Raw genomic sequence first — 26,548 nt, 5'->3', positions numbered from 1 at the left:
TCATGGCTGCATGCCCTTGAGAATTCATGTATTTAGTTTTAGCAGTGCAGGAGAATCTTAGTGAACATTGCCCAACGTTAACTGATACCCCGCAACACTTTTTGCAACGGCTTTCTGCAAGAACGTTCAGCTACTGCACATCACGGTTTATTACGTCACTTCCCTGCGCTCGGCAGGAAAAAAAATATATCCCGGAGGAATAAGAAATCCAGCTCCGACCAGTGCTACAACGTGAAGCCAAATAACGACGTAATAAACAATATAACAATTTATTTATTTATTTTATTTGTACATAGGGCCGCCCTGTTGGGTTATTGTAGGAGTGGGCGTGAAAAGCAGCAAAATGACAAATAATACAGGCAACGTGAACAATACAGACGAAATGAAAATAATAACTACCTGTTCAATAGTCCCTAAAAAATAAGTTTAACGGCAGAGAACGAATAGGGCAAGGCAAATAATTCCACTATTCAATTACACGGGGAAAGCAACTGTATTTAAATGCGTCTGTACGGACAAAATAAGGCGCGATGTTTAGGTGATGGTGACTCCTAGTATTAGATGCTTTAGCAGGAGTTTGATAATTATTTGATGAAATCCGGCAAAAACGAGTTATTGCATTGCAGAAACGAGCGATTCCTTGCGTCTGCGATCTGAGAGTGGTTGCAAGCCTAGGGATGGAAGCGCTGTGGAAGGTGCAAAATTCTTATCGAACATGCGGCATATGAAACGAATCGCTTTTTTTTGGATGGCCTCAATTTGATTAATGCGCATTGTTTGTGCAGACTCCAGACAGGAGAAGCATATCCTAGTAGAGGCTGGATTTGAGATTTAAAAATCATTAGTTTAGTATCCCCTGGGGCTGTGGTCAACGTGCGGCGCAGATAACCTTTTTCAGTGTCCTTGCGGTTATTGAATCTATGTGTCTGGACCGAGACATGCAGGGTGTGAAAACAACACACAGGTATTTATATTCACTAACGCTCTGAACGGGAGTATTATTTATCTTGTAATAAAAAGCGGAAGGCGTCGTTTCATTAGTGAAAGTCATAACGATGGCTTTACGAATGGTAATTGTCAATTGCCAGGTAGCGCACCAAGAGCTGAAGCTAGAAAGTAATTTTTGAAGCTGTAAATGGATATAATAAAAGAAAATGTTCTTATATGATACGCAGCCATCAGAACAGAAACGTAAATTTGAGATTATGTGACGAGGCAAATCATTTATAAATATCAAGAAAAGCAACTGGCCCAACGTGGAACATTGTGGCCCTCCCGAGGGCACCTCTGGCATCCTGGAATTAGCTCTGTTAAAGGACACAAATTGAGATAGATGGGAAAGAAAACTAGAAATTCAGCTGACAAGGCGGGGATTGTTAAGCATGACGTCAAGTTTCTAATAAATAACTGTGTTGAATGCCTTCGAAAAGTCAATGAAGATTGCGCCAATTTAATTGCCCGCATCGAAGCTAATACAAATTTAACTTAGCTTTGTTAATGTGCTGAAACCGCATATGAAGCCGTGCTATAGATTTGTTAGAAATTTATGTGATTCAAGGTGTTTCATAATGTGTTTGTAAGAATGTGCTCTAGTATTTTACGCGAATGAGAGGTTAAGCAAATCGGTCTATAAATGGCTATAGTGTGTTCGTCGCCGGTCTTGAATGAAGGAAGAACTTGAGCCATTTCCCAGGATGACGTTACCGTAAAGGATGCCAGGGACTTGAGAAATATGACAGTAAGATAACATAACGAGTACCGTACCAAAAACAAGTTCGAAATGCCGTGACGCTCAACAGACTTTTTAATATGAAGTTTCAACATTAAGTTCAAAACACCTTCTTCGGTAGCGTGAATGTCATAGATGGACATGTCACTACGAGCAATAATGGTGTCTGGTTGGATGACGTTGTTGTCACGAGTAAAAATGCACAACATGCCGCAACTTACTTTTTTTTCTTCTCGCATTTCTTGAACATTTATAGACAGAAATTGTCACCCGATCAGAGCGCAACAGATGCGTTCCAACGATGCGGTTCACGACGAACATAGAAAAAAACATGGCCCAAGAATTAAGTAGAACGCAAGGGAAGAATGCACCTCTCTAGCACCACCGCTTTATATGAAAGCTTTAATGTTAACCATGTAGATTTTTCAGTTCTATGCGGTGGTTGCCACGTCAAACAGTATGCAAGACCTTTTGGCATAGCATCATTGCAATTGGGGAGGAACCTTACAAATTTCTAGCCTCGCTCAACTGTATTCAAGTCCTTTCTTGAAACAGCTGCATTTCTTTTGTAAATTTATACTGCAAGTGGTGGGAAACGTGTGCCAGTAAAACAGAAATGATATTATATTTTGGGTTCCCGGCATAAATTAAAGGCCAAGACCACTCAACAGCGTGATGTAGAAGTCTATCCTCACATGTGCGGGGGCAGCTCGAACATGCTGCACTTCTCGTAGGCCTGAATCACGTCCGGGCAGTAGAGGGCCAGCTTCTTGTACGGGTTCACAGAGACTACCACGGTGCCGATGTAGGTCTGCAGCGAGCAAGAAGCACAAAACAATAAGCACACCCTTGAATTGATTAGAAGTTCCTGCACAGCAAGGAACACGCACATTCACAGAAAGGCAACCACGTAAAACATTCGCTAATAAGGCACAACGTCGCCGTCAAAGTGCAGCAGAACTTGTATACTTGCGATATCCTGACAACGACTCAAGGTAGGAGAAGAGAAAGTGATATCTTGTATTTTATCGTGAGTGTACATACGGAACTCCCTGATCATTAACGTTGAGGATGGGCCAACGATCAAGCATTTGCGGGCTCAGTCTGATGGTCATTAGCAGAAAAAAATTGTTGTGTATCACTGGCAATGGTGGAAAACACAAAAAACAAGCAGTAAGAAAAGAGGAGGCGAACGTGCAGTGAGAGAGTCAATTCAGAGGCAGCGTAACAAAGACGCCCTAAAAGGAACATCCCCTCCGAGCACGTGAGGTCAAGCGGAAGGAAGCGCGGTTGGGTAGTGCACGCGGAAGCGGTAAGAAACGCATCCGTTCTTCGTATCTACAGTTACTCCACTGCACAGTCAGCTTCCTCAATCGGAGCTATAGCAAGGGCAAAGGCTTTAGCGCCAGCGTCATAAAGTACCCTGACTTCGGTTTCATGGTGCGATAAGCGTCGGTCCAAGATGCAAGCAGGCGTTGAGTGAGGAAAAAAATTACGCACTTATGTGCACGCTTTTTTTTTTCTACGGCGTCATTCTCCCACCGAGCGCTCTCTTCGCTGTTTTGAAGGGGTCACCGCCGAGTTCAACAGACTGAATGCGTATGTTATTCATTCCAAACTGCAGAGCTTTCTCTTGGCGGCCGTCAAGAAAAAACATAAAATGTTAACTTCGAAAAAATAGGCTTCATAATGAGCATCGTGGCAGTTTCAGGCATCGAATACTTTCTGCGTTGCAAATGTCTTCACAACCGCAGGTACCAGTTAGACGTTAGAAAACGCATTTCAGCCTTGCAGTGCGTTAATTTTACTTGGGCCAAAGAAAACATTTATCGCCGCACTGTCGCTTCATCTGGAATGCGCAAAATTGAAGAACACTAAGAGTAGTACAGCAAAGTGAACGATGAACCCAAGTACAGAACGTCTGAGAACATTTTCTCTACGTCGTAGTGTGACGACACCAACCGAAACTCTATACGCTTTGACTTAGAACGGCTTAGTTAAGCACTTGTCCGCTAGTTTCGGTCAGTTGAGCGTGATCAGCAGTTTAATTTGCAAATAACAACACCTCCACGCGTATGTCGAGGTCAATTCCGGACCTGTTCATTCACGCGGTTTTAAACAACATTGCTACTCAAGGACAGAGTTTCCCATGTCGCGAAGGGCACCACGTTTCATACTATTCCTCCTGTTTACAACACACGCTCGAACACACGGTTACTCGGCTTTTGGAAAGTCGGCATCACGCCTAAGCAGCAAGACCTTCATCGTTGCTTCACGTTTTCGGCCGACAAGCGTCACGTCTGCTCTCTGGTCCCCACTCTCGTGACACCATCGATGGAGCGACGGAGACGTACGTATATGAGGTCCCTCTTGAATCGCTGGTGCAGGTTGGCGATGAAGGCCTCTTCGGTGGGCGGCTCGAGGAGCAGGGCGTCGCTCAAGCCAACCTCCTGGTCCAGGCTCAGCACGCCACGGGCACTGGCCGACGACGAAGGCCGCTGCTGCTGCACAACACAGACAGAGAAAGGCGCACGTGAGGCAGTTGGAGCACCGTTCCCTCCGCGTTAACGTAATTTGAGAAAATAGAAAAGTCTATTCACAGGCATCCAGTAGACTATATACTTTGCTTTCATGTGTTCTTTTCGTCGGTATACCATATAAGCTTATGATATAATAGGCAACAATTTGATGACGTTGCGCGTGACCTGTATGTGGTGACGTTGTTTTGACGTGAGCTTGCAGAAACTTGACAGATAACCCACATGGACCAGTTGGGAATTGACTATACACACATCAGCCACTGTATATGCAGTTGTACAGGTTGCGATAATGTCTTAGAATCGCAAGCATGAAGTAAAATAATTACTTTGAAGACATAACAAGACACTTCTCATTGGATCGGCGGCGTGAAATCAGTTAACATGCGCGACGTGTATCAGAAAACGTGCTGAAATGAGGCGTCTTCATGGTCAGTGACGACGTCACTTTATGCTCGTGCAGCCGCTTTTTTTTTTGTCCATATCACAATAATAATATTGTTTGGGAAAATTATAATGCGGTGAAGTGTTGTCCGAATGCAGCTCACATGAAAAAATCGATTTTGTCCGCCATATACCTGCAATACTTTTCATAGTTCAGGAGTCGACTTCAAATTAGTGGGTGTAGTGATATTGGATGAATAATTGATGATTATACTTCCAGAAAAAAAATATGCAACGGAAAAAATTTCAAGTATTGAATATTTATAATTTTTACAGAACGAGGCCATATTATCGCAGGTAGTTCACGGAAGCCCTCCACGCAATGCTTGGATCGACCTGAGTCATGGCGACAAATAAGGTGGCTAAGGCGGCATGTCCACGCCATCGTGGTATTGACACGCGCACGGGAATGATTGATGACCCGTGTTGGGGCCAAGCGTAGAAAAACTCCTGCTCGGGGTAACTTAATGTCTTCTGTTCCACAGTGACATGCCAATGAACAATAGAAGTGCGACAAAAACACAGTCAGTGCGATATTGTCACGACTTAGTAAGAGACGGGAAAGCCGGTGTTGAAGACGTATGAAAACACTTTATCAGAGCTGTCAACGCGACGTCGTTGTCGTCTCTGTTTTTTTAACTGCGCGATACTTCAGCGTCGTTTTCATCGCCTGGCACATACCCGCGGCGACCATATAGCATGCGGCAATATCTTATGTCACTTCTGTGATGTGAGCAAATGTTTCACGAGAAATATAAAACAGTGAAATAGAACAAAAAAAACTAAAGAAGAACAAAAAGATAACTAAAACAAAAAAATTATGCGTGGCTCTGCTATCCCAAACACCAGAGATCAGTGGAGCTGGGGGAAGGCCAGTAAAGCAGTGCCAAACCGCACACTTAGTTTAACTTTTGCTGCGCTTGTGTCCCCACCGCACCGCTCCTTCTCTTTCGCTAGACTCCACCCACCCTCACCGCGTCGCTATGCTGCGCGATGCCATTTTTATACTCTGCTTTCACTCTCTCTCAACTCTCTCTCCCCCAGCTCGGCGAAGCTGCGAACGTCAAGAGAAACCCAGCGAGGTTCTCACAGCTCCAGTGTGAAAAAAAAAGAGCCATCAGCAAACGATGCCGATAAGAGAACGCCAGAGAAGCTAGCTTCGTAAAGGCCTCGTAGAGATCAACTGCTCCTCATAGGCTCAAAGATAAATCGGCCACACGCTGCACCAGCACTGCATGAAAACAACGTTGTACGCGGACAATGTCGTACACAAGCAACGCTGTATGCAAACAACGTTATACGCAAGCAACGTTGTACGCGAACAACTCTGTATACGCACAACGATGTATACACACAACATTCTTCGCAAACAACATGTTGCTAGCCACTTTTTACCAAAAACAACACCAAGTCTTTCAGATACAGTTGAAACTCGGTTTATCGAAGTGGTGGTGACTATTCTCGAATTATTTCGGTAAATCGGGAAGTTCGTAAAATCGAGAAAGGAATTTCGCGATCTTTCTAAACCTAAAACTGTAACGTAGCGACACGCAAAAGCTTCCTCGGCATTGTATTTGCCGCTAATCCAGCCATCTGTCGCATAAACAATGAACTAAAGAAAGCAACCACCACCGCCCTTACCGAGGCGGTGTTGAGTCGGTTGTTCCGTGCATGGGCGCGGCGACAGCCTCGTCAAATGAAAGCTAGGGGTCTGACCATGGTGCCTAGATGTTTTAACACGATAGCTATAGAGCGCAAGCTCGAAGAATAACCCGTCTGTGTCAAAATTAGAAAGAAATCGCCGCTTTTTTAACTCATTTATTTCAGGAAAACTTCGTTAAATCGAGTTGGACCAAGTATGTTTCGTTAATTCGAGTTGATAACACTGAACCCCATGGGCACTGCTGGGCAATGGAAATTTCTTCGTTAGATCGGGAACTTCGTAAAATGGTGTTTCGTTAGATCGACTTTTAAATGTACTAGCTCTCGATCTCCCTCTCTCTGATCATGTGAAGTGCCTTGAAAGCGTAACTTTCCCTCGTTTTATTTAATACGGTATCCAAGCTACGCAAGTGCGGCTTACGCCGCCACTTTATGTCGCACTGCATACAGGCTGCGCGCAAAAATCCAACTGCTGCCGGTCATGTTTTTGTCAACATTTATTTTCCTTTCTTCTTTCCTTATTTTACACACACACACATATATATATATATATATATATATATATATATATATATATATATATATATATATATATATATATATATATATATATATAGCACTATTTATACATTTCAGTCAAAACCGCAACTGATTTCCCTTATGCTTGCATTGCCTTCATCGTTTGTTGATTTCACGTGGTGGGGGCCTATAAATCTAGGGCCCCTCGGTTATTCTTTTCGTTCACGGTCGGAGCGTTCACAGTTAACTGCTATAGTTAAGAAACCACAAGCGTTGCGTAAGGAGTTCACACGGTACACCAGTGTGAAAGAGGGCGAACATTATATTTCCGTCTAGATAAAATAAACTCTGGAGTTTTAAATGGCAGGACCACGATATGATTACGAGGCACGCTGTAGTGGGGAACACCGGATTAATTTCGTCCCCTGGAGATCTTTAACGAGCATCCTATGTGCATGGTACGCGGGCTTTTCTTTCTTTTTTTTCTTTTTTTTTCATTTCCCCTCCGTGGAAATGCGGTCGATGCGGCCGGGATTTGATCCCGCGACCTCGCGCTTATTAGTAGCGCAACGCCAAAGCCACATAGTAACGAAGGCGAGTTTTGTTTATATCCCGTAATTTTCATCCTTCCAGCGCTTCAGTAAAGGAATTTTCACGAGGCAGGCCCTTCAGCAAGAGAACTGTACAGAAAATCGCAGCGACCGTGGTTTTGACGTACATTTGGAAGAACCGATGTTTGAATTCACACTGCGAGTGTTCCTATTCGCAGTGACCAAGAGTGCATATTTATTCCAAATGCTTCAAGGGAGTCGTGTCACGTGGCAGGTTTGTTTTGTTTATTCCATCTGAGATATTCTGGCCGAGACAAGGCCCCTAGTTGCGGCTAATTTCGAATCTCTGAGGCGGCAATCTCAGCACGAACCCGCGAGCTCCGGAGTGATGCAGCTTGTCGCTTAGTCATTCAATCCTTTTTTTCGGACGAAAGCTTCACTACAGCCGCTGACAGCTCCACCTGCTTTCGGACAGGCGAGCAGTACCGGACGAGTTGTATCATATTGCAAGCAACTATTTGCGGTGACTTCATTCCCGGCTCGGAATGCGAGATTTGTCGCAGTGGGCGATGAAGTTTGGGATAAAGACAATAAACGACGAGAATCGCCGCCCCGCCCCCCTCTCCTAAAAAACATCGAACACAATAAACGTGTCTTATGGTACGATTGAAAATTAATTTATGGGGTTTTACGTACCAGAACCACTCTCTGATTACGAGACACGCCGTAGTGGGGGACTCCGGCAATCTTGCCCACCTGGAGTTCTTAGTTGTGCACCTAAATGTAAGTACACGGGTGTTTTTGCCTTTCGCCCCCCATCGAAATGCGGCCGCCGTAGCCGGCATTCGATCCCTCGACGTCGTGCTCAGCAACCCAACACCATAGCCACTAAGCAACCACAGCGGGTATACGATGCGATGGCCTCCGAGTTTAGTGAATACGAAAATCAAGCCGTTAATTAATGATACACTTCGACGATAACTTCCCACGCATGGTGTCCATCTGGCAGCCTAAAGCGTTTGTACAAGACGCATTATAGTGGCTGACATAGCCCTCTAAAAATTCATCAGCCCTTCCACTTTTTTATCCTTGCCCACGGAGACAGAACATGTTTTATCCAGAGACGTATACAGAGCCTTATTGCCAAGATTGTGGTGCTTTAGCCACGCTCGAACACATGCTCTGGTCTTCCGAAATAATTGAAGACTCGGCGATCAAGAATGCGTCCAGGTGGGAGGCTGCACTTCGCAGCCCGGACCTGGATGAACAATTCTGGGCTGTCCAGCACGCTCACGATGTGGCCGTGAGGCTTGGCCTTCCGGTCCCGACGTGGGAGCGGCCCGCTTAGTGATGAATTATCACTACTTGCAGGACCAAATAAAGTTTTCCTTCCTTCCTTCCTTCCACTTTTTGAAGAAGGACGAGGAGCGAAGCTGTGATGTGTTTTACCTCGATCGACGCATCTATGTATATGTTGTTGTTGTTGTTGTTAACGGTCACAGAAAGGCGTACATCTTTGTATACTGTGGAGGGATTTATACTTATTCTTTTAAGTAGTGGCATGTGCAAGTACCACCGCATGGCAGACGGGAATTCCACAATATTTACAACTTCACTGTGAATTACGCAATTAAGGAAAGTAAATAACACGGGGCATAATGCTAAATTCGTCTTAGCGGCTAATAGTAATATAATTTGTTTCGTGCTAGTTTTGATATAACAAGAGTCACAACCGCTTTCTGTAACCGCACTCCCTGCGTAGACGGTCATGTATACTGACAGCAGACGGGAATTCTGTAACGTTTAGAACTTCACAGTGAACTAATTACGACAAGTTAATGAAACTCGGCCTAATGATAGAGTCGTCTTAGCGGCCAATTTCAGTATAATTTTTTCCAAGATAACTACAGTAGATCGAGAGCTACAGAGCATTCGCGAGAAACTGGAGATGAAAATTTTTTTCGTGTCGACGCGACGCGTATAGACGGAGGGTAGCTATACACAAGTTCGCTGTAATAAATGTAGCGTATTTTTATCTTTAAAATTACGGTATGCCTACAACGCCTGTTGTTGCAGTGCGACAGTGCCACTGCTGACCTACTGCAGACACACTTTTGGTTGCCAGAATATTGGCCAGCCCTCTGGCCATTGCAACAGTGCCCTAGAAGAACTTCAGTTTGGCCTAGTTGGTATTTATTGCATCCCTTACTGACCGCAAATAAAGACGGGGACAGGGGAAGAGAACACAAATGCCGCCCGTGTAGTTCTTGTGCTCTCTTCCGCTGTCCCCGTCTTTATTTTCGGTCAATATGATATAACAGTGCCCTAATAATCTCTCTGAAAACGCTCCCTAAAAGGTTGGAAGGAAGCCAAGACTACTGAAACAGACCCCTCCGTTCTTGTACGAAATAAAATTCTGGCTACGAAACACCTCTTAAATGTTCTGTACAATTGGCTTTGACGTCTCCCTTTTATCGATCACGTATACGCCTGGCGAACCCTTAGAAGTCGCCAAAGTGTAAACGTGCCTTATCGCATTGTCTGTACTATTTATCGGGACCGGAGCCATCCTCGTTGCCCGCAGGACAGTGCAACCAGCGGTGGCCTGCCAATCAAACACCACTCTCGCAGAAACAAATCGTGTCCACCAGAAGAATCTCGGTAGATAACGGAAGAGCACTCGCGACACACCGTTCCTGTTCCCCGCACTGGTGCGATGGTTGCTGCACAATCAGCTGCGAAAGTTTACCAGGGCCCAACGGAAATATAACAAAAGAAAAAAAAAAGGAGAGAAATCAACATTTCAGTGTAACGTGACGGTCCCATAGACTCCTACATCTTTTCGAAAGCAACAAGCTCGCGGAGTTTGGGGTGTTCACGTACTGCCAGTGCAGTCCGAATGCTCCGAGAGACGAGGCTCTCGATTTAACGCGAATTACGCTAAACCGCGCGCCATCGAGCACAGAAACAAAAGTGACGCTGAGAAAGCTTTCCGCGGCGCGCGTATATAGGGTGCGGAGAACGCCGGTTGAGGTGCTCCCACAGTTAAGATTGATGCCCCCCTCCCCCGTCACAAGCGGCTTCAATGACTAGCATTCTTCCATGCTCCCGGATGAATAAGCTTTTTTTCTCTTCTTCTTTTTACTTCCTTTTGCGACCGGCACGCAAAGGCAGAGTGCGACGCCCTATGCTGACGTCACGCCACAAGTATAGACTGATGCGATCGCGTTCCATGCCGTGTGCTGATACCACGCAAGCAGAAAAGGAAAATACAAAGAAGAAACAAAACAAATGCTGTGTGGCTTCTCATCCCTCGATAGCGTAAGCAGCAGAACAAATGACCCGTCAGATAGAGACAACCAACCTGCCCTCTTCCCTGCTTTATCTCGCCCGATCAGCCTGTCAGCCCTGTAATGTATTGTGCGGGCGTACAGCCTTTTATTTTTCAAAGATTAGTGTAAAGTGTGGCTCCCCTCACCATTTCTTTAAAAGGAAGGTTACGGTCAGGGTTTCCGTATTGCAAAGAGGACATCGCCCAAGCAAGCATTTAAGATGTGCCGCATGTCGTCCTCAAAATTTCTAGACAATACAGACGTTGTCATGGTGGCCATTCTCACTTTTTTTTTTTGCTTACATTCCGCTCACTCGCTCGCTCGTAGTGTACTGGCCCGAACAAAGGTGGTATAAAAAAATAGCCTCAAACAAACTATGAAACAGTTTTTTGCGAGAGGCTATCCAACATTCACTTCCCAGAACACACAACGAACTCCTTGGGGAGGTTGTGCATACGGCTACCATCTGTGACGTGTTATTTTTAATTTTATTTTCTTGAATATTGTTAACGACGCAAACAAGAGCATTACATCAAAGCCTGCTATCAATTAACAACGTTACAATTTCTCTAAATTACTTTTAGTTTCAGTGTAACGTTCCTCTCTCCTAAGGCATTTTGTTAAAAAAAAAATGTTTTCACGAAACATTCGCGATGTCACTGTGCTCTTGTAGAACCAAATGGGGCTTTGTTGCATCTTTTGACAGTGAATGCATTTTCATGTATGCGCGCACTTGGGATAGGACAAGATTACGAGTTTATTATGAGCGTTAATCAACCGCTGCAGGCATGAAGTAAGCCCCCTCGAAAAAAGCAAGTTCACGTTATCAGAGTACTTATCCTTGACCAAGAGCACTGTAAAAACGTCTTTAAATAGCAAGCGATTTCATTTGTACCTCTACAGTCAAGGTGCAAATGCCGCTAGTTCGAAAAACAATCTGAATAAAAAAGAATTGAACCAGCATAAATGAGTCAGACAGGCTAGATGACGTTTTCTATAGGTAAACATTGCTTTGTCAATGGTAGATCCACAGTACCGATCAAGATAGATCATCTGTTGATACATCATGCAGTCTGTCCCAACTTACTTCATCATTTTTATTCAGTGTAGCTACAGGTGATACATTTCAAGTGTCGACAGGCGAGAGAACTGACGCTTGGATAGATGACCACAACGCTTTATTTTTGTTTTTGTTTTCAGGGAAAAATTTGTCTAACTAAACATTGTCCTACACTTCTGGTTGCCTAACAAGCCACCGCTGCAACTCGGCAATATCGAGAGAAGCTATAGCTGTACTTATGTCGCAAAGGGTTTGCGACATAAGGCAGCTTTTCGGCTTACCCAAAGTTAATCAACCCCCTGACTACAGAGCTAACAAGTCTGTCAGGTTGTCAGTTCGGCAGGAATAATAATATTCGCAGATTCTTGTTTTTCGCGCTTTGCGGACGGTACACGTAACCAGAACAAACGATTCTATTAAAGGTGTTCCCATCAGGTGGCATTCGAATGTTTGACATTTCGGTGAGACGGCTTCGACTAAACGGCGTTCCACGAAGTGTCCAGAATCAGCACCAGCTACGAATTGGTAAATTACACCAGTCCCGCAGTTAAATTGGTTATATATTCCGCCTACGAACGGCGATGGTGACGTTCAAAAACAACGTCGACGGTCGCAGCAAACTCTTATACCGCGCGCTCGGCGACGCTGTTCATTGCAAACCAAGCAAGGCGGCGCGATGCCGCAAAGGTCATGCCGAGGTGCGCGACCAGCCGGTCGTCAGACTCCGTTTCTTCGCCACCGCCAACTCGCCGAGGCGGACACCTTTTCGCCTTCCCGCGCACTGTCGCGGATGCGCGACTACGCCATGGAGGAACAACACAGCGATGACGCCTCCTCGCCCGTCTGGGACGCAGGCAGACCGACGACGTCCCACGCCCGCGCACGCACACAAAAGGCCACCCACGCAACGTTTTCTCTTCCCGAGCGACATCGTGTGCCTAATGAAACGCGGAGCTCACCCGAGGCGCCCGCTACAGCGCCTAGCACGCCCACGTGGTGCGCGTGCGATACATTGCCGTCACCGCGAGACTGCCGTTCGAGAGGGAAAGGAGGGTATACAAGTCTATAGCCGCCGCATCGTTCGATGCCGGCCGAGCAGACCGGTCGGTGGTGGCTCGACCGAGCGTACAAGAGTAATGCTCCCGCAGAACAAAGGGCGGCGACAAAGGACGCCTCCGCGAACGCCACGGTGCGCGCACTAACACAGGCGGCCCGCAGAGGAAACGGGTTGACATTGGCTCCGGGCACGCCGTCGCCGTATGCCGGACACAAGGGCGAGAGCGGGGAGAAGTGCCCCCCCGACGACGTCTTCGCTCCATCGAGCCCCGACGCCCAACTCCTCTTTCTTCCGCGCGCTGCCGCCCAACCTCGCAGCCCCAATAGCGGAGCCCGATAAATGCTTATCGGTCGCTGGTCAGCGAGGCCCGCCTCTGATAAATGGCGCTCCGTCACAGCGGGGCAGAATGCTGCTGCACGCACGCCGTGCGCGAGAACCCCCCGATTGGACTGCTCGGGCTCAAAAGGAGCGTCGCCTCTGCCGGCCGCCTTTCGCTCTTTTGTCCGTCTCGCCGGCACGACGACCATTCATCTATTCGTCTCGGGCCTGAATAAGACGCCGGCGCGGGCTGTGCTTGCTTCCGCGGTCTCCTCCTCCTCCCCCCTCCCCCCCCCCCCCCTGCTTGCGTCTCTTTCCATTCTCTGTCTGCTCGTCACAGTAATGAGGCCAAGGGCGCTCAATGAACTGGCGGATTCTTTCTCACTCGCTGCCAACCGCGGCTCTCCCGTTTCTCTGTCTCGTATTTTATTTCCTCCTTTAGAACCTGCCTGCCAATGGCCAGATGACGGCCCAGGCGCTGACCACTGCGTTCAGTTGCATTCTGTTTACAGACCCACTCCTGATATCCCGCTGTCGGGTCTGGAATCCCGGCAAGACGTTTCTCTGTCGCTGTTTCCCCGCCGTCATATTTGGTTATGATCTCCACGAGGAGAGCTTTAGAAACGTGGGCCTCGATTAGCTACCGCTTGCATTGCGACGAAATGTGCAGGTGAGCGCGTATCGTGCTAGTTTATCGCCGCTATCTGTTAAAACGTCATCCCTTCGACCAAGAAGTTGCGTAAGCGATCGTTAGGGTTGAGGATCTGGCGCCCGGCTTGGTTTGTTTCTTCCTTTCCTTGTTGCCGTGTACCCCTTTTGGAATAGTAAGCGATCGTCTTTCACTCAAGCGGCGGAACGGCTCGCTAACGAATGAACTAGAATAGAATACTAGAATGAACTTTATAAGAGTTTGCAGTGCGGACAGAGTTACACTTCTCCCGAGGTTCCAGAGCGCTAGCAAGTGTTACTATAACACTCAAGGTGTGTACACTGTTGTCACACACGCCATATATCAGCCCATACCAGAGCAGCAGCAGCAGCAGCGCATGCTCTGGTCTCCCCCACCCGGAAAACGGCATAAATAGGATGCTCGGATTACATGCGATCTGAGTTAAGCAATCTGCATCGGCTACTCATCTCATGTTCCTTCTTGCGCATAGTGTCGTCAGAGTCGCCACCTTGATGGGCACCAGAATAGCTTGCTTCTTACTTGGGTATGAGCTCGTTTCGACTATGTGGTATGTTACGGGAGGAATAAAAAGTAAAACACCATCATCTTTGCAATTTTCACGTACAAGTGGTAATAAAAAAAAGTGAGAATGCTTCTTTCTTTCTTTCTTTCTTTCTTTCTTTCTTTCTTTCTTTCTTTCTTTCTTTCTTTCTTTCTTTCTTTCTTTCTTTCTTTCTTTCTTTCTTTCTTGCTTTCTTTCTTTCATTCTTTCTTTCTCTCTTTCGTTCTTCCTTTCTTTCTTCCTTTCTTTCTTTCTTTCTTTCTTTCTTTCTTTCTTTCTTTCTTTCTTTCTTTCTTTCTTTCTTTCTTTCTTTTCGGGGGCAGGGCAAGGGGGAATGAAGAAGCTTCTATCACCGATCGCTTTGTACAGAGGGGCTTTGGTCTTCTCTGCCACCGTTTCATCTGCCGGGAGGAGACGTGTGTGAACAAACATGAGAGAGAGAAAGAGAGAGAGAGAGAGAGAGCTGCGGGTACGACAAAGAACGGTGAAATATTTGATGCTAAAGAAGCGCTACAGTCCACTGACCGCAAATAACGAGGGGATTGTGACGCGTATACCGTAAGTTCGACAGATCATGTGCACGAAAGCTGATACACCCCGTATAGTTCCCGGCGTCTCTTCTCGTTTCCACATCCTTGCGCTTAGTACTGTTGTGCCATTACCACAAGCCCGGATTCCGAATCTGCAAGATGCGGAATCTATCCTGCGAGCGCCATAATTCTCCCTTCACAAGACAAGATGCTGCGCCGTCGTGCGGGAGAAGCCTCGGCGAGCAGCGTGTTTTGACGTGTCCGCGTGTGCCCGACAGCCCGGCGCCGCACCTCCCTTGCCTGGAGGTCACCGCGCGCGCGAACTTTGAACCGGGTGGCCAGCGCGGTCGCTGGTTGGACCCCTCGGACGACCGTCGTGTGCTGACTTTGTATTGGGCCGTTTGAGTGACAATGGGCCTCGGGGATTATAAAAGCAGCGACACGCCGCTCGAAAACAGGATCCGCCGACCCCACCTGGAGAGAGGGTCGCTCCCGACTGGGGTGAGATGTGTCACGCGTTTTCGCCGGACGCCGTCGTGCGAGAACAGTCGCGTTTGTGTGAGCTCTCGGCCCCAGTGCCGATCCGTTCATGTCCTGTATGATAACCTGTATATAATGTATAAAGTCCCTTTTGTTATTCTCATCGACGCCAGGCTCGGAGTCTTCGCTACCAACGCTCTGTCACGAAACGGGTGACGAGCGCTACGGGACCACAAAGCCGTTATCGTGGTGCAGCGGTTGAAGTTCGTAACAGTACCCGTCCGAAAAATAACGGTCCGAGACTCTCTTTGAAGCGTGCATTCTCCGACGGTTGCGAGTGAAACATGGAAACAGAAAGAGAGAGAGAGAAAGAGAGACAGAGCGAGCGGGGAACAATAAACGACACCGACAATGGCAAAAAAATGAGCACGTATTACACGTCGCCTCGTCGTCGAAGCGGCGGCGTGCGACGAGCACCGAAGGCAAAGCGCGTGCCGTGCGGGTACGACCAGGCGACACGAACCACGAGCAACATCGCGCGAACAGCCGGGGTAGAAGGAATGCAACGACGACCGCGGCGGCATCGTCGCGGCAGCGGGGCGGGCGCTTTTATTGGGCCAAATAACGGGCCTTGCGGCTTCCGCTCACGTCAGCGAGGCATCACTCGCGAAGTGCGGAGAAAAAAAGGAGGCTGCTCGGTGAGGCACGCCCGCCGCCGCCGCGCATCTATTGTCGGCGTGCTCGCACTTCAGATTACGTGCGTCAAATATTTATAAGCACCGCCGCAACCGCAGCCTTCGAGGATCGCCTCCGCACCCCCATCCCTTACTCTGCGAGCTTGATGCGCCCCTTTCGACCCAGCGCAACTCCCGCCTCAATGGCAGGCGCATCATCTCGCCTCCCGCCCTCTCCCAATTTCTGTACTATCCCCCCCTCCACATCCCCCCCTCCCTTCATCTCGCCGGGGGCGTGTTTTTAGCTCGCAGCGCTTTCCAAATGCGAGACCGTTACACAGGCCTCGCGCGCTATTCTGTCGGCAGGATGCTTCGCGGCTGGCATAACAGCCAAGAACAAGGCTTCGGCGCAGCCCTTCCCCCATCTGACTTCTTCCCTCGCAACCCTCTCTCTCTTTCGGTGTGCACCCCCATTTCAAGGCGAAACAAAGAGAGTGCTCTCTTTGTCTTCGGGGCGGCGCGTTGCGTCAGCATACGTTACGCGTTATCCGAATCAAGGCCGCGCGCGGCTCATTCTCACTTTCGACGCCACCTGCGTTTCTAAGATCGGGCGGACCGTGACCGCAACCGTGTTCACTATTGCTAAAATGCAGCAGCGTCGGCGTCCGATCGTTGTTGCTCTCCCGTCCTGGTTGTTCTCTGCCCTATCACCAGGCGAAACACGAGGAAACGACGACACACAGATAGACCGACACAACCACGACATTTACTTAGATGGAAAATGAGCCTATTTATACAATAGTTGCTCTTTATAGAGTTTTTACTACTACTACAGGGAACTCTGGCGCTGCGATCATCGGAATGATGGGTAGTACATAGATTCGTCTTATCTTCATGCTCGCTGCTTCAAACGTTCTTGTGGCTTCGTTTGTCATGCTTTATCTGGACCTCAATTGGCCAAAATATCCAAGCAAATTATGCCTTCTTTAATGCAGAAGGTAATTAGACTCTGGAAGCACGCATAATCACAGCTATAATCCCAGTGGCTCAGCATGTCCATGCGTACGCAGCGTAATAGTTTCAATATTGGGCTTCTGTGCTAAGGTCCTGTGTTCGAATCCTGCCGTCGAACAATTATATTGTTTGTACAATTATTTATAACGCAGTAATTTCTTTAAAATGACCCCCTTACGAAGTCACGACGCCATCTCTAAAGCCAGAAGCACGAAGTTAAGGCAAATCCATGTACTGCACATCAAGCCCATGCTGGCTGAACTGCCCTGTTGCAGCCTCCCGTAGACACTAGCGCCACAATTCCCTCTAGTCAATTCGGAGACTCAAGACCAGACGTAGATACGTGAATTTCTGCGTGATCACCTCGTCGCTCCATATTTGTCACGTTTGCATCCAGTATAAACTTCAGTGAAAGATGTCATCGTTTCGCGTGGCCATGACGGACGAGGAGCTGTCAGGTCATCGGATCGACTGGAACTTGCCAACGAACGGCTGCTGTGCAGGCGATGGTGATTTGCGGCAATCAGGGATGGCTCGGGTAGCTGGTGTGCGTATTCTGTGCTACCCTAGTGCATGTAAAAAAATCTCCAAACAGTGCCTGCAATCCTTAACTCAATGCCTAATCATTATTTCCCCTTTTCTGGGTCTGCGTCAACAGCGCCCCCCGACGCCCCCCCCCCCCCCCCCCCGCACCGCCCCGTCCTTTCTTCTTAGAAATACGCAACGTTAACTCAATAGCTGTAGAATGCGATCATGAGCATCCGACATAAGGATGCGTTCAAATTATTAGACGCGATCTCGAAGGAAACCCCCCGGGTTTCCTGGAAGACGTTGAGACGACCCCAGTGCCCCCGAAAAAACGCCTGGAAGCTGCTGGGCCACCTTTACAGGCTCCCCTGTATTCAGAGGAGGCACGCAACTAGCATCCCTGTTCATAATTAGTGCATAATAGGGCGATGATTTTTCGTTCTGCAACAGCCGACTCATTCACTCGTAAAGCCTTATAATGTTTATAACGTATGTTTCTTACCAGCTCCGTGCTATTAGGTGTTAAAGGTTTGAAGCATAATGCATCTCATAGAGGAGAGGAGAAAGCTATTGTCTATGGACATTAACATATTCTGGTATATGGGGTACGCATCACCGATTTTGTCTCGACAAGAAATACCTCTTGTCGCCGCCGAAGCAGAGCAGTAAATGTTTTGCATTACGTAAGTAACTTTAAATAAAATTATATGTCACGCTGCAAAAGACAGAACATAACTTTGATGAGTATCATGAACTTGCCACTTTTCCTGAAAAAAGCACGAGGCCTTCTGGGCCATTCCTATTCAATTCACACGAAAAAGAAAGGTCAGTCCTTGCGCTTTGAGAATGCCATTTACACTCGTTTTGAGGCCTCTTATGTCGCGATAACAGCGGCGAATTGCTTGCATAACCGAGAGCAAGCACCACAATACGCCCAACGAGCAAAAACAGGAACGAAGGACATTTCCTAGCGGAGAAAAGTACTGAATGAATAAGGAGAAAAGAAACACAGCATTGCACTTCTCTACATAGGCCTGCGTCATTCATCGCGCCCATATGGCGGTCGGGCAAGTTGGGGGAGAGGGTGTGGGGAGTGTACAGCTTTCCAAAAATAAAAATGAAACGCTCATTCAAGTCGCCGGCGCTATAATTCCCGCGCCGAAATATTGTTATTCATCTCCTTCCGCCCACACTGTTGCAAAGAAGGGCGCGCGAATCAAGCGAGCCGAAGCTGAAGAACAAGAGAGAGTGCCATAGTACGGGATCACGATCGCAAGCATAGAAAGCGAGATAGAAAGAAAAGAAAAAAAAGGAGCCACAAGAGGCAAGTGTTTTGAATGAATGCCACCATCCCATAAAAGACGTGTCGGAGGGGGGACTATACTTTCTCTGCGCCTTGCCTGTTTCATATTCTTTTCTTTTTTTTAGGGGTTCCTATCCATTCCACAAACGACAATCCCAGCACAAACACACTCAAGAAGACACAGGCGAAGAAGAACCAAGAAACGGCACTGGAGAGCGGACAATCATCTGAGAAAGTCGAGAGAGAAAGAACGGGAACCACACTTGGCACGGCACAATATAAGGGAGCGGTTGGGGGAGGAGTGTGCAGGGAGAGGGAAGAGCGAAGGATCCTGCCTCATGTACAGGAGCGTGCGACCAGACGCACTGCGACTTCTCCGCCTCACCCCTTCAAACCCTTCCAGTCGTCGGGACAATCAAGCTCACAACAGCCAACGACCGCCACGACCGCCACACACACACACATACACGCACACACACGCGCGCACACACGCAACTGTGGTGTTTCTTACGTTGCGGGCTGTCGGTCGGTGGCTGAGAACAAGTAAATGAAAATGATGATAGAGAAAAGAGGAAGAGGAGAGAAAGACGAAGATGAGGAGTAGAGGAGAGAAATGAGGAAGTTGAGGAAGAGAGGATCCTGGAGCGAGAGAGAGAGAGAGGAAACAGGGCGAAGTTGCTTTATTATCTAGCGAGGAGGTGGGGGAGAGAGGGAAAAGGGGGGGTCTCCATTTCCAGGCGCCATCTATTATGGCTGTTCTTTATACACATCTGCGGCGATGGCCGGCCGCTACTGCGCCACGCGGCGCTGTCGCTGCGCGCGCACTTTGGTGCCGGAGGTCGTCTCGAGAATGAGCCACGCGATGAGGAAGCCGACGGCTTCAAAGAAAAAAAAGAAAAACACGAGGGGGAGGGAAATGAGAAAAAAAATAAAGGGGACGTAGGTAAGATCTGAAGAAGCAGCCGCGGCAACAACAACGGTGGCAGGAAATAAACAGAGGGTCTAGGATTGAGAGAAGGAGCGCAAGAAACAGATTCGGGCTTGAGCACTTGTCGGTGACCTAAGAAGTGCCTCTCTTCATTGCTGTCTGTTATTTTTTCCGGTCTCATTCTTAGACGTTTTTTGGCTCGACAAAAGGAGAAGCGAGACTGTACGCAATAAGCATGTGCCTGAAGAAGTCATGACTCATTTCTCGCGTAATGCTCGACACTGTGTATGAGTGTGCGTTCAGTTTCTCTCGGGGGTTTCTTTCTTCTTTCTAGATTCTCTCTTTTTCCTCCACGTGTCCTCGCAGAAATAAATAAAAAAGCAATGTACGTGAAATCATTGTTTAGACGGTGCGCGACTTGGAGTAAGTACGTACTGTACAGAATCGTGCGAGCGGCAGGGTGTGAGGGCAGGGAGAAAATAAAAACAAAAATCTGTACGGTTTTTCTTTTGAGGAACCCGTATGGGTTTCCTCTGTAGCAATTAGCGACGCCTAGGTGGAGGTCTAACTGTCCCTTTATTAATTACGTCTCTGCACATTGCGGGTTTCCGCAGAACTATTAAGTCAAACTCTTGCCCTTGGTACGAGTTGTTGATAAAGCCGACTTCACTCTGCCATCTTCTAGCCGCCTGGTTAGTTCAGCGGCTGCCCCGGAAAGGCGGTGGTCCCGGGTTCGAGTCCCGGATCAGGACGAATTTTTCTTTAACTGCGAGACATTTCTTTCGAAGAACCAGTATGGGGTTTCTTTGTAGCGATTAGCTACCTACGAGTGGATGTCTCATTTTCCTTTTATAACTATAACTTGAAGAGCCAACTTAAGCTACATAAAATTTAGAGATTAGGTCACAGAATACAAGGTGCTCGAGATGTATGTTAGCGTAGAGTGACACCAGTATTTATGACGGGACAACAGCTACGGAAATGCGTGACCGATGCGTGTCCACAATAAAGAAAGGATCGAATAACAAACACGACGAGTACGCTGCGTAGCGGACCTGGCGTACTCACGGTCGCACTCCTGATTAGATGACGCGAGCTTCTGATACTAGTGTCCCATTATCACGTAATGGAATATCTTGAATTGCCATGGCGGCACGTCAGTGAACTAAAGTTTTCGTTTTGAAGCACGCAGCGACGAAAATAATGCGAAAAGGACGCTGCTCGTTGGCAGCGTTATACGCTTCGAGCAAGGGCTGCCTGCAAAGTAGAATGATGGAACGGCTGCAAGTTGCCACACCTTGTGGTTTTTGTCTAGGAGGCGTTAGCTGCCACGCCGGTTCTCTTACAAGAAACGCCCATACGTCGGCACTCTTCTACGCGAGAGTTTCTGCAGGAGAGAGTGGAGGAAGCGGGGGCTAGCATGCGCGGCCTGTTATGCGGGGGATGCGAGCGATTAGAAACACGCGTCCGAAGCGCACGACGACGAAGGAGCTCCGGTCTTTGCTCTGCCTCCTCCCCTACGCAAGAGGCGCGCGCACAGCTCCGTAGCTTATTACGGGCTTCCCCACTGTCCGAGGCTCGATCGCACACAGCTAACCGAGAGAAGGAGCAAAGGGCACAAAACGAAGAACAAGGGCATATAGGAGCCGCGGACCCTTCTGGGCGCCAGCGAGGAGGGAAACGCATGCGCCTCTCTCGTTAGTGAGGCTCAGCGGGGCAAGACAAAACTGATTCGCCCCACGCTGAAAGAAGCAAAGAATTCACCGTTCGCTTCTGGTGACCGCGCAACGGGGTCTCCCGTCCAGAGCACAAGGCACGAGCGGCCTGGCTTATATTATTATTTTATTTATTTTGCCCGCGGTCGCCGAACGTTGCTTACACGAGCGTTAACGCCGGCTTTACTGCATCCGCTGTTTCTCGGAATAAATTATAAGCGCCATGGTGGAAGTGTCGTTGGCGCTGGCGTCATAGTCTCAAGTCTGCGTCATTAGATGCAAGCATTAGAGGGGGTTTTGGCGCAAACTCGAGGACGGGTCCGGGCATTCGTGCGTGCTCTAAACCGAGGGACAGTTCTGTTGGGCATTGCAGGCACGGCACCGCTATTGCCTTCTTTTTTCTCCTCCCCCTCCTCTTCTTTTTTTTTTTAAAGCTTGAACGCGAGGCGTTGAAGACACTTTACTTGATAGTGGAGCTCTTAATCCTCACGTGGTTCATTCGCTCTCACCAAATGGCGAGGTAATCGGTCGCCTACCCCGGGTGCCAGCGCCGTGTGTTAAAGGGAAGCTGAAGCGGTTTTCAATTTCCATGAATTGCTGGGATTGGGAAGAACAGACCTAATAATTTACGGTTCCGAAATTTTTTTCTTCGTTTTGTTAATATAAGGGGCGGAAATCGCTTTCTAAATCACCCCCGCGGACACGCCCCCATCGCTTCCCGGAGCGCCGGGTGAGGAGGTTACCAGAGGAGAGAACCGGCGAGAGTGACGTCACTGGCGGGGGCCGAGCTGCCGGACCGGCGTGCAGGCATGCGCTGGCATGTGCTCCTTCCGTCCTGCGCTTTACTGAACGACGCTACGAGAGATTTGCCGCCGCCGCCGCTCACGTTTGTTTTGCGATTTTCGTAGGCTGTTCTTTCCTTCTGTGCTGCGTGAGTGCCTACAGCCAAGGGCGCCCAACATGCCCTCGTTCTGTGCAGCAATCGGCTGCGCGAACACACGCGGGCGAGACGATGTGGTGTTCCACAGGTTCCCGAAGCACAAGAAGCTTGCAGCGCAGTGCGGTGAGGAGAGATAAGTTCGTGCCGACGAAATCAACTGTGCTGTGCTCGGACCATTTCCGCGATAGCCGGATAGCCTTACGACAAATGCGGAAACGCGTTGTTGCTAGCGTTGCTATACTCCGTTTCATACATCAGGTGCAACGCTGTGGAGGCTTGAGATACTTCTTGCAGTGGCTGCGTTCGCACTTAGAAAAAGTTCGGTGTTTCTTGACCCGATTTTTGAGAAAACTTTTCATATATAAGCTCAGTTCTGAATGAAAAAAAAGAATTTACCCATAGAAACAATCCGTGTACTTATACGGCTGCTAACACGTTCTTTTAAATCAACTTTCTTTTCGGCATTCTTTAATTGCAGCCCGTCGCGGCAGCTTCACGTGCATGCTCGCGCGAGCAAATGCCGCTGGCACGCTGCGAACCATAGACGGAAACGCGCGCAGTAATAAATTTTGGTAACCGGACTTCGTGCGTAGCTTCCACAGCGTTGCACCTGAGGTATAAATTTGAGTATAGGCTTGCCTAGTGACATTCGACGTACGGTTGCAGTTATCATGTTTACCACACGGCGGTGCTAAAACTGCCTAATATCTTTATGTCAACACTAGCATGGAGCGCGCATACCGATTCTTGATCGAGCCACAATCGCAAAGTCGTCGAACCATATTCTGAATAGTGCACATATAATCCCCCTGACCATCTCTATCTGGATGTGTATGATAAGCAACTTCCATGACTGTACCTCGCAGGACTGCATGTGCGCGCTTTGAAACGCGGCACCTATGTTCGCGATCGTGTATCAACGCTCAGAAAACCACGGGACTTCAGACAAGCAGCGGCAAGGTGCTTGACATCGCGGAATTGTACCGGTGTTTACAATCTAATGAGAAGTTAGTGCTTCGGCATTCTTCCAGCAGCAAGTTCCCAGTGACACTTTAGCGCATTTTTTCTCCCGTCATTGGAACGTGCAGCTACATGAAAAAAAGAAAGCATACGTAACAGCTAAGACTTCCAACGCGCGAGAAGGTGCACACATCGCTCTCGCTTTCGGCGCACTCAACATCGTCGTTGCTGCCGTTGCCGCCATCGTTTTCCGTATCGGCTGTCGGTTCGAACACGTACGGCGAAAATACAAGCTGTCCGAGACAGCGAGAACGTTCCATAATGCTTACAACTTAGCTATGCAGCCAGAACAGAACAGCGTGCTACGCTCTCAAACGGCGGCGCCGACCGGCGACTGCCGCCACTGACGTCACAGCGGCTCCGACCAATCACGGGCAACAGCGGCGTTCGCGCGATACCCTGAGGCGCTGGTGCGCGTTTTCATGAAAAAACAGCCGCTTGCGCTTGTTTCCGCCCTTTTTGAACGAGATATTCGTGTTCAGGGGACTCAAAACTGTAGAATGCCGCAGAGAACTCATTTTTTTCGAAAAGTGTTTCAGCTTCCCTTTAATTCTTTGGGACAGCACCGAACATGGCGCCGAAGCGTTTTCACAATCGCGGCACGTGGTGTTGAAATACGCTGTTTTAAACCTAAGTGATTAATTACGGAAGGCAGGACAAGAGAAGTTGTGTAAGACGTGTCCGGAGAAAGAAAATACACACTGCGAGCGACGGAAAACGGGAGCATAATCAAGAGGCCGCGTAAACATGATTGTTCGCGCACTACTGGCGTATACGTTGACGTCAAAAGCTTTTGAGCGGCAGTTTCCCTGCCACTTCAGCCACTTTCCGTGGTCGTTGGTTGGTGATAACTTTTCTAACCTGAAACCATAAGATTGTCCACGAAATGTGGTGTGGGTGAGAAGCTCGAAGTGAGTCAGTGCGTTTCTGACCGAGTACACTGTGAAATAATTTACACCCTAAAAAGTGAAAAAGGGTGTAAATGTGTCCGAACTCACATCCATAGGGTGTTATCTATATAAAGTACACCCTGAGGGTGTCAGTTATAGACACATTTACACCCTTTTTCACTTTTTAGGGTGTAAATTATTTTACAGTGTAGGCGACCTAACGGTCGCGATGCCGAAGAATCAGCTCATAGGGCCCTCTGTAAATACCGTACACATGTGCCTTTGAAAGGAATTGTGCAATAAAAAAAACCTTTACTTAAGTGTCCTCATCACAACAAATATCCAGCTCCAGGCGCATATTTGTTTTAACTATAGCGTAACTTTCTTTGCATTCCTACCAGTGGTTTGGAGTGTCTGCTCGTTCAGTTTCTCGCCCATCCCGGCTTCGGGCCAATCCAGGAAGATGATATAATCAAAACTAGGCAGATACTGGAGACCAGGTCGTGTGTGTTATGTGGGCCGCGTTCTGTGGAAGGGGGAACGCGGCCCACTTACTTCTGTGAAACACACGCAAAAGTAATCAAATTAACTTTTAGTAAACCCTCGATCAGCCTCTTGACGCAGTAATTCGTCACCGTAATCAGTTACACTTCTTGTTATTGAAGCAATCGTAATTGTAATCGCTTACTTTTTTTTGTAGCGTGTACGAATCTTTCCGTCGGTATGCTAAAGGACAGAATTTGCAGGCATATCCGTTCGCTTTGATTGCTTGCATCTCAGCTTTGCTAATTTCGCCGTGTAGGTCATCTCCGATATGTGTCCTTTAGTGACTGGTTTAGGGATGAAACTTAAGGTTCTGGGAAACTTTATGAGAGATCATAATAGAGATCATAATATCCTACCAAAAGTAATATTTTAGCCTGAGACATTAAGCGCTTTCTGAAATAGCCTTACATTTCTATTAAAAATTTCACTTGACATGTTTGCGAACTTCACGTACTTATACATTGTAATTATTTACTATATTTATTACAGACATCTTTGTTGTTAGTGCATCTGGATCACTAACCATAGCCCATGGAATTTATCAGTTAAACATCAGGTCATTCGAGCGATGAGATAAAAGACCGTTAATAAAAAAAAGCTTATACTAGAACCTATAGTGGATGAAGAAGACACGAAACAATATACAAAAACAAAATATTCTATGAGGTAATATGTAGAAATACATAACTTTCTACAGAGCACATCCAACACATAGAAACTCAACAGAAAAATTAGGTTGGTTTACATAATATGACTCAGCGTCACGGAACAGTGTCCCTTGAGTGCGTAATGAAATGCTACTAATCTCATTCCAGTAGAAATGTAGTTCTGAAACAAGATGCCGATATGACTTAGTCTGCTTGTCTCGTAAACGTTCCTCGAATATCGATGAAAGAAGTTAGATTGATTTGAACAAACTATATGACTGTTTGAGGCACCTTCCTTGCAGCGTACTTATTTCTCTGCATATGCATAAGTTCTTGTTCTTGTTCCTTCGTGAAATGGCAGAACCAACTCGGGGGATCGGCCATGAATCGGGCGGTGAAAAAAGTGTTATGAATCTTTTTTAGGAAATAAGGTGAAATGAACTATCTCGTGAATGTTAACTAAAATCTACTGTTAGAGATACGTATGATCAAATATCTAAGTGTTAAAGTAAGAAGAACAACTTTAGCATGCAACTATTTTTGTCTAGTGCAGAAAGTTGCAGAGGGCTTCACAAATGTTTCTGTGGCTTTAAGGTAGCCCTAAAGGCAAGAATTACCGGGAGAGACAAATTCAAGCCAAGATTTTGGAAGCGTTCTCGTAAAAATACTTTTCTTTGAATAATGAACCGGAGACATGTCAAAAAGAAACGTTGCAGAGATTCTCACAGTACTTTTTATTTCTTTTGTCATTTTCTATAGCTGTTCAAATTTTCAACGCGAATGCGCGTTTTGCTTAAGCTTCCACTCCGTCTGCACCTACTCCTTACCACGCCCTTAACTTACTGTGAGATTCTGTAAAGAAAAAAAAAGAAAGAAACTTACGTCACAACTG

At 47.5% G+C, this 26,548-nt stretch overlaps 1 protein-coding gene across 5 annotated transcripts in view; it reads right to left on the bottom strand.

Moving 5' to 3' along the window:
- The window catches only part of LOC135916043 (unconventional myosin-Ia-like), a 215,447-nt gene that overhangs the window by 36,998 nt on the left and 151,901 nt on the right, over positions 1-26,548 (bottom strand). For 4 of the 5 annotated variants that reach the window (XM_065449257.1, XM_065449256.1, XM_065449259.1 and 1 more), the window contains exons 3-4: positions 4,084-4,233; positions 2,425-2,540 (exon numbers count right to left, since the gene is read on the bottom strand). In XM_065449257.1, the coding sequence (XP_065305329.1) occupies positions 2,425-2,540; positions 4,084-4,233 (266 nt within the window). The remainder of the gene's footprint in view (positions 1-2,424; positions 2,541-4,083; positions 4,234-26,548) is intronic. The other variant, XM_065449258.1, reaches the window with a different exon arrangement.

This window comes from Dermacentor albipictus, chromosome 4 (assembly GCF_038994185.2).
Source record: "Dermacentor albipictus isolate Rhodes 1998 colony chromosome 4, USDA_Dalb.pri_finalv2, whole genome shotgun sequence".
NCBI lineage: Eukaryota > Metazoa > Arthropoda > Arachnida > Ixodida > Ixodidae > Dermacentor > Dermacentor albipictus.
This window is presented reverse-complemented; position numbering and strand designations above follow the sequence as displayed.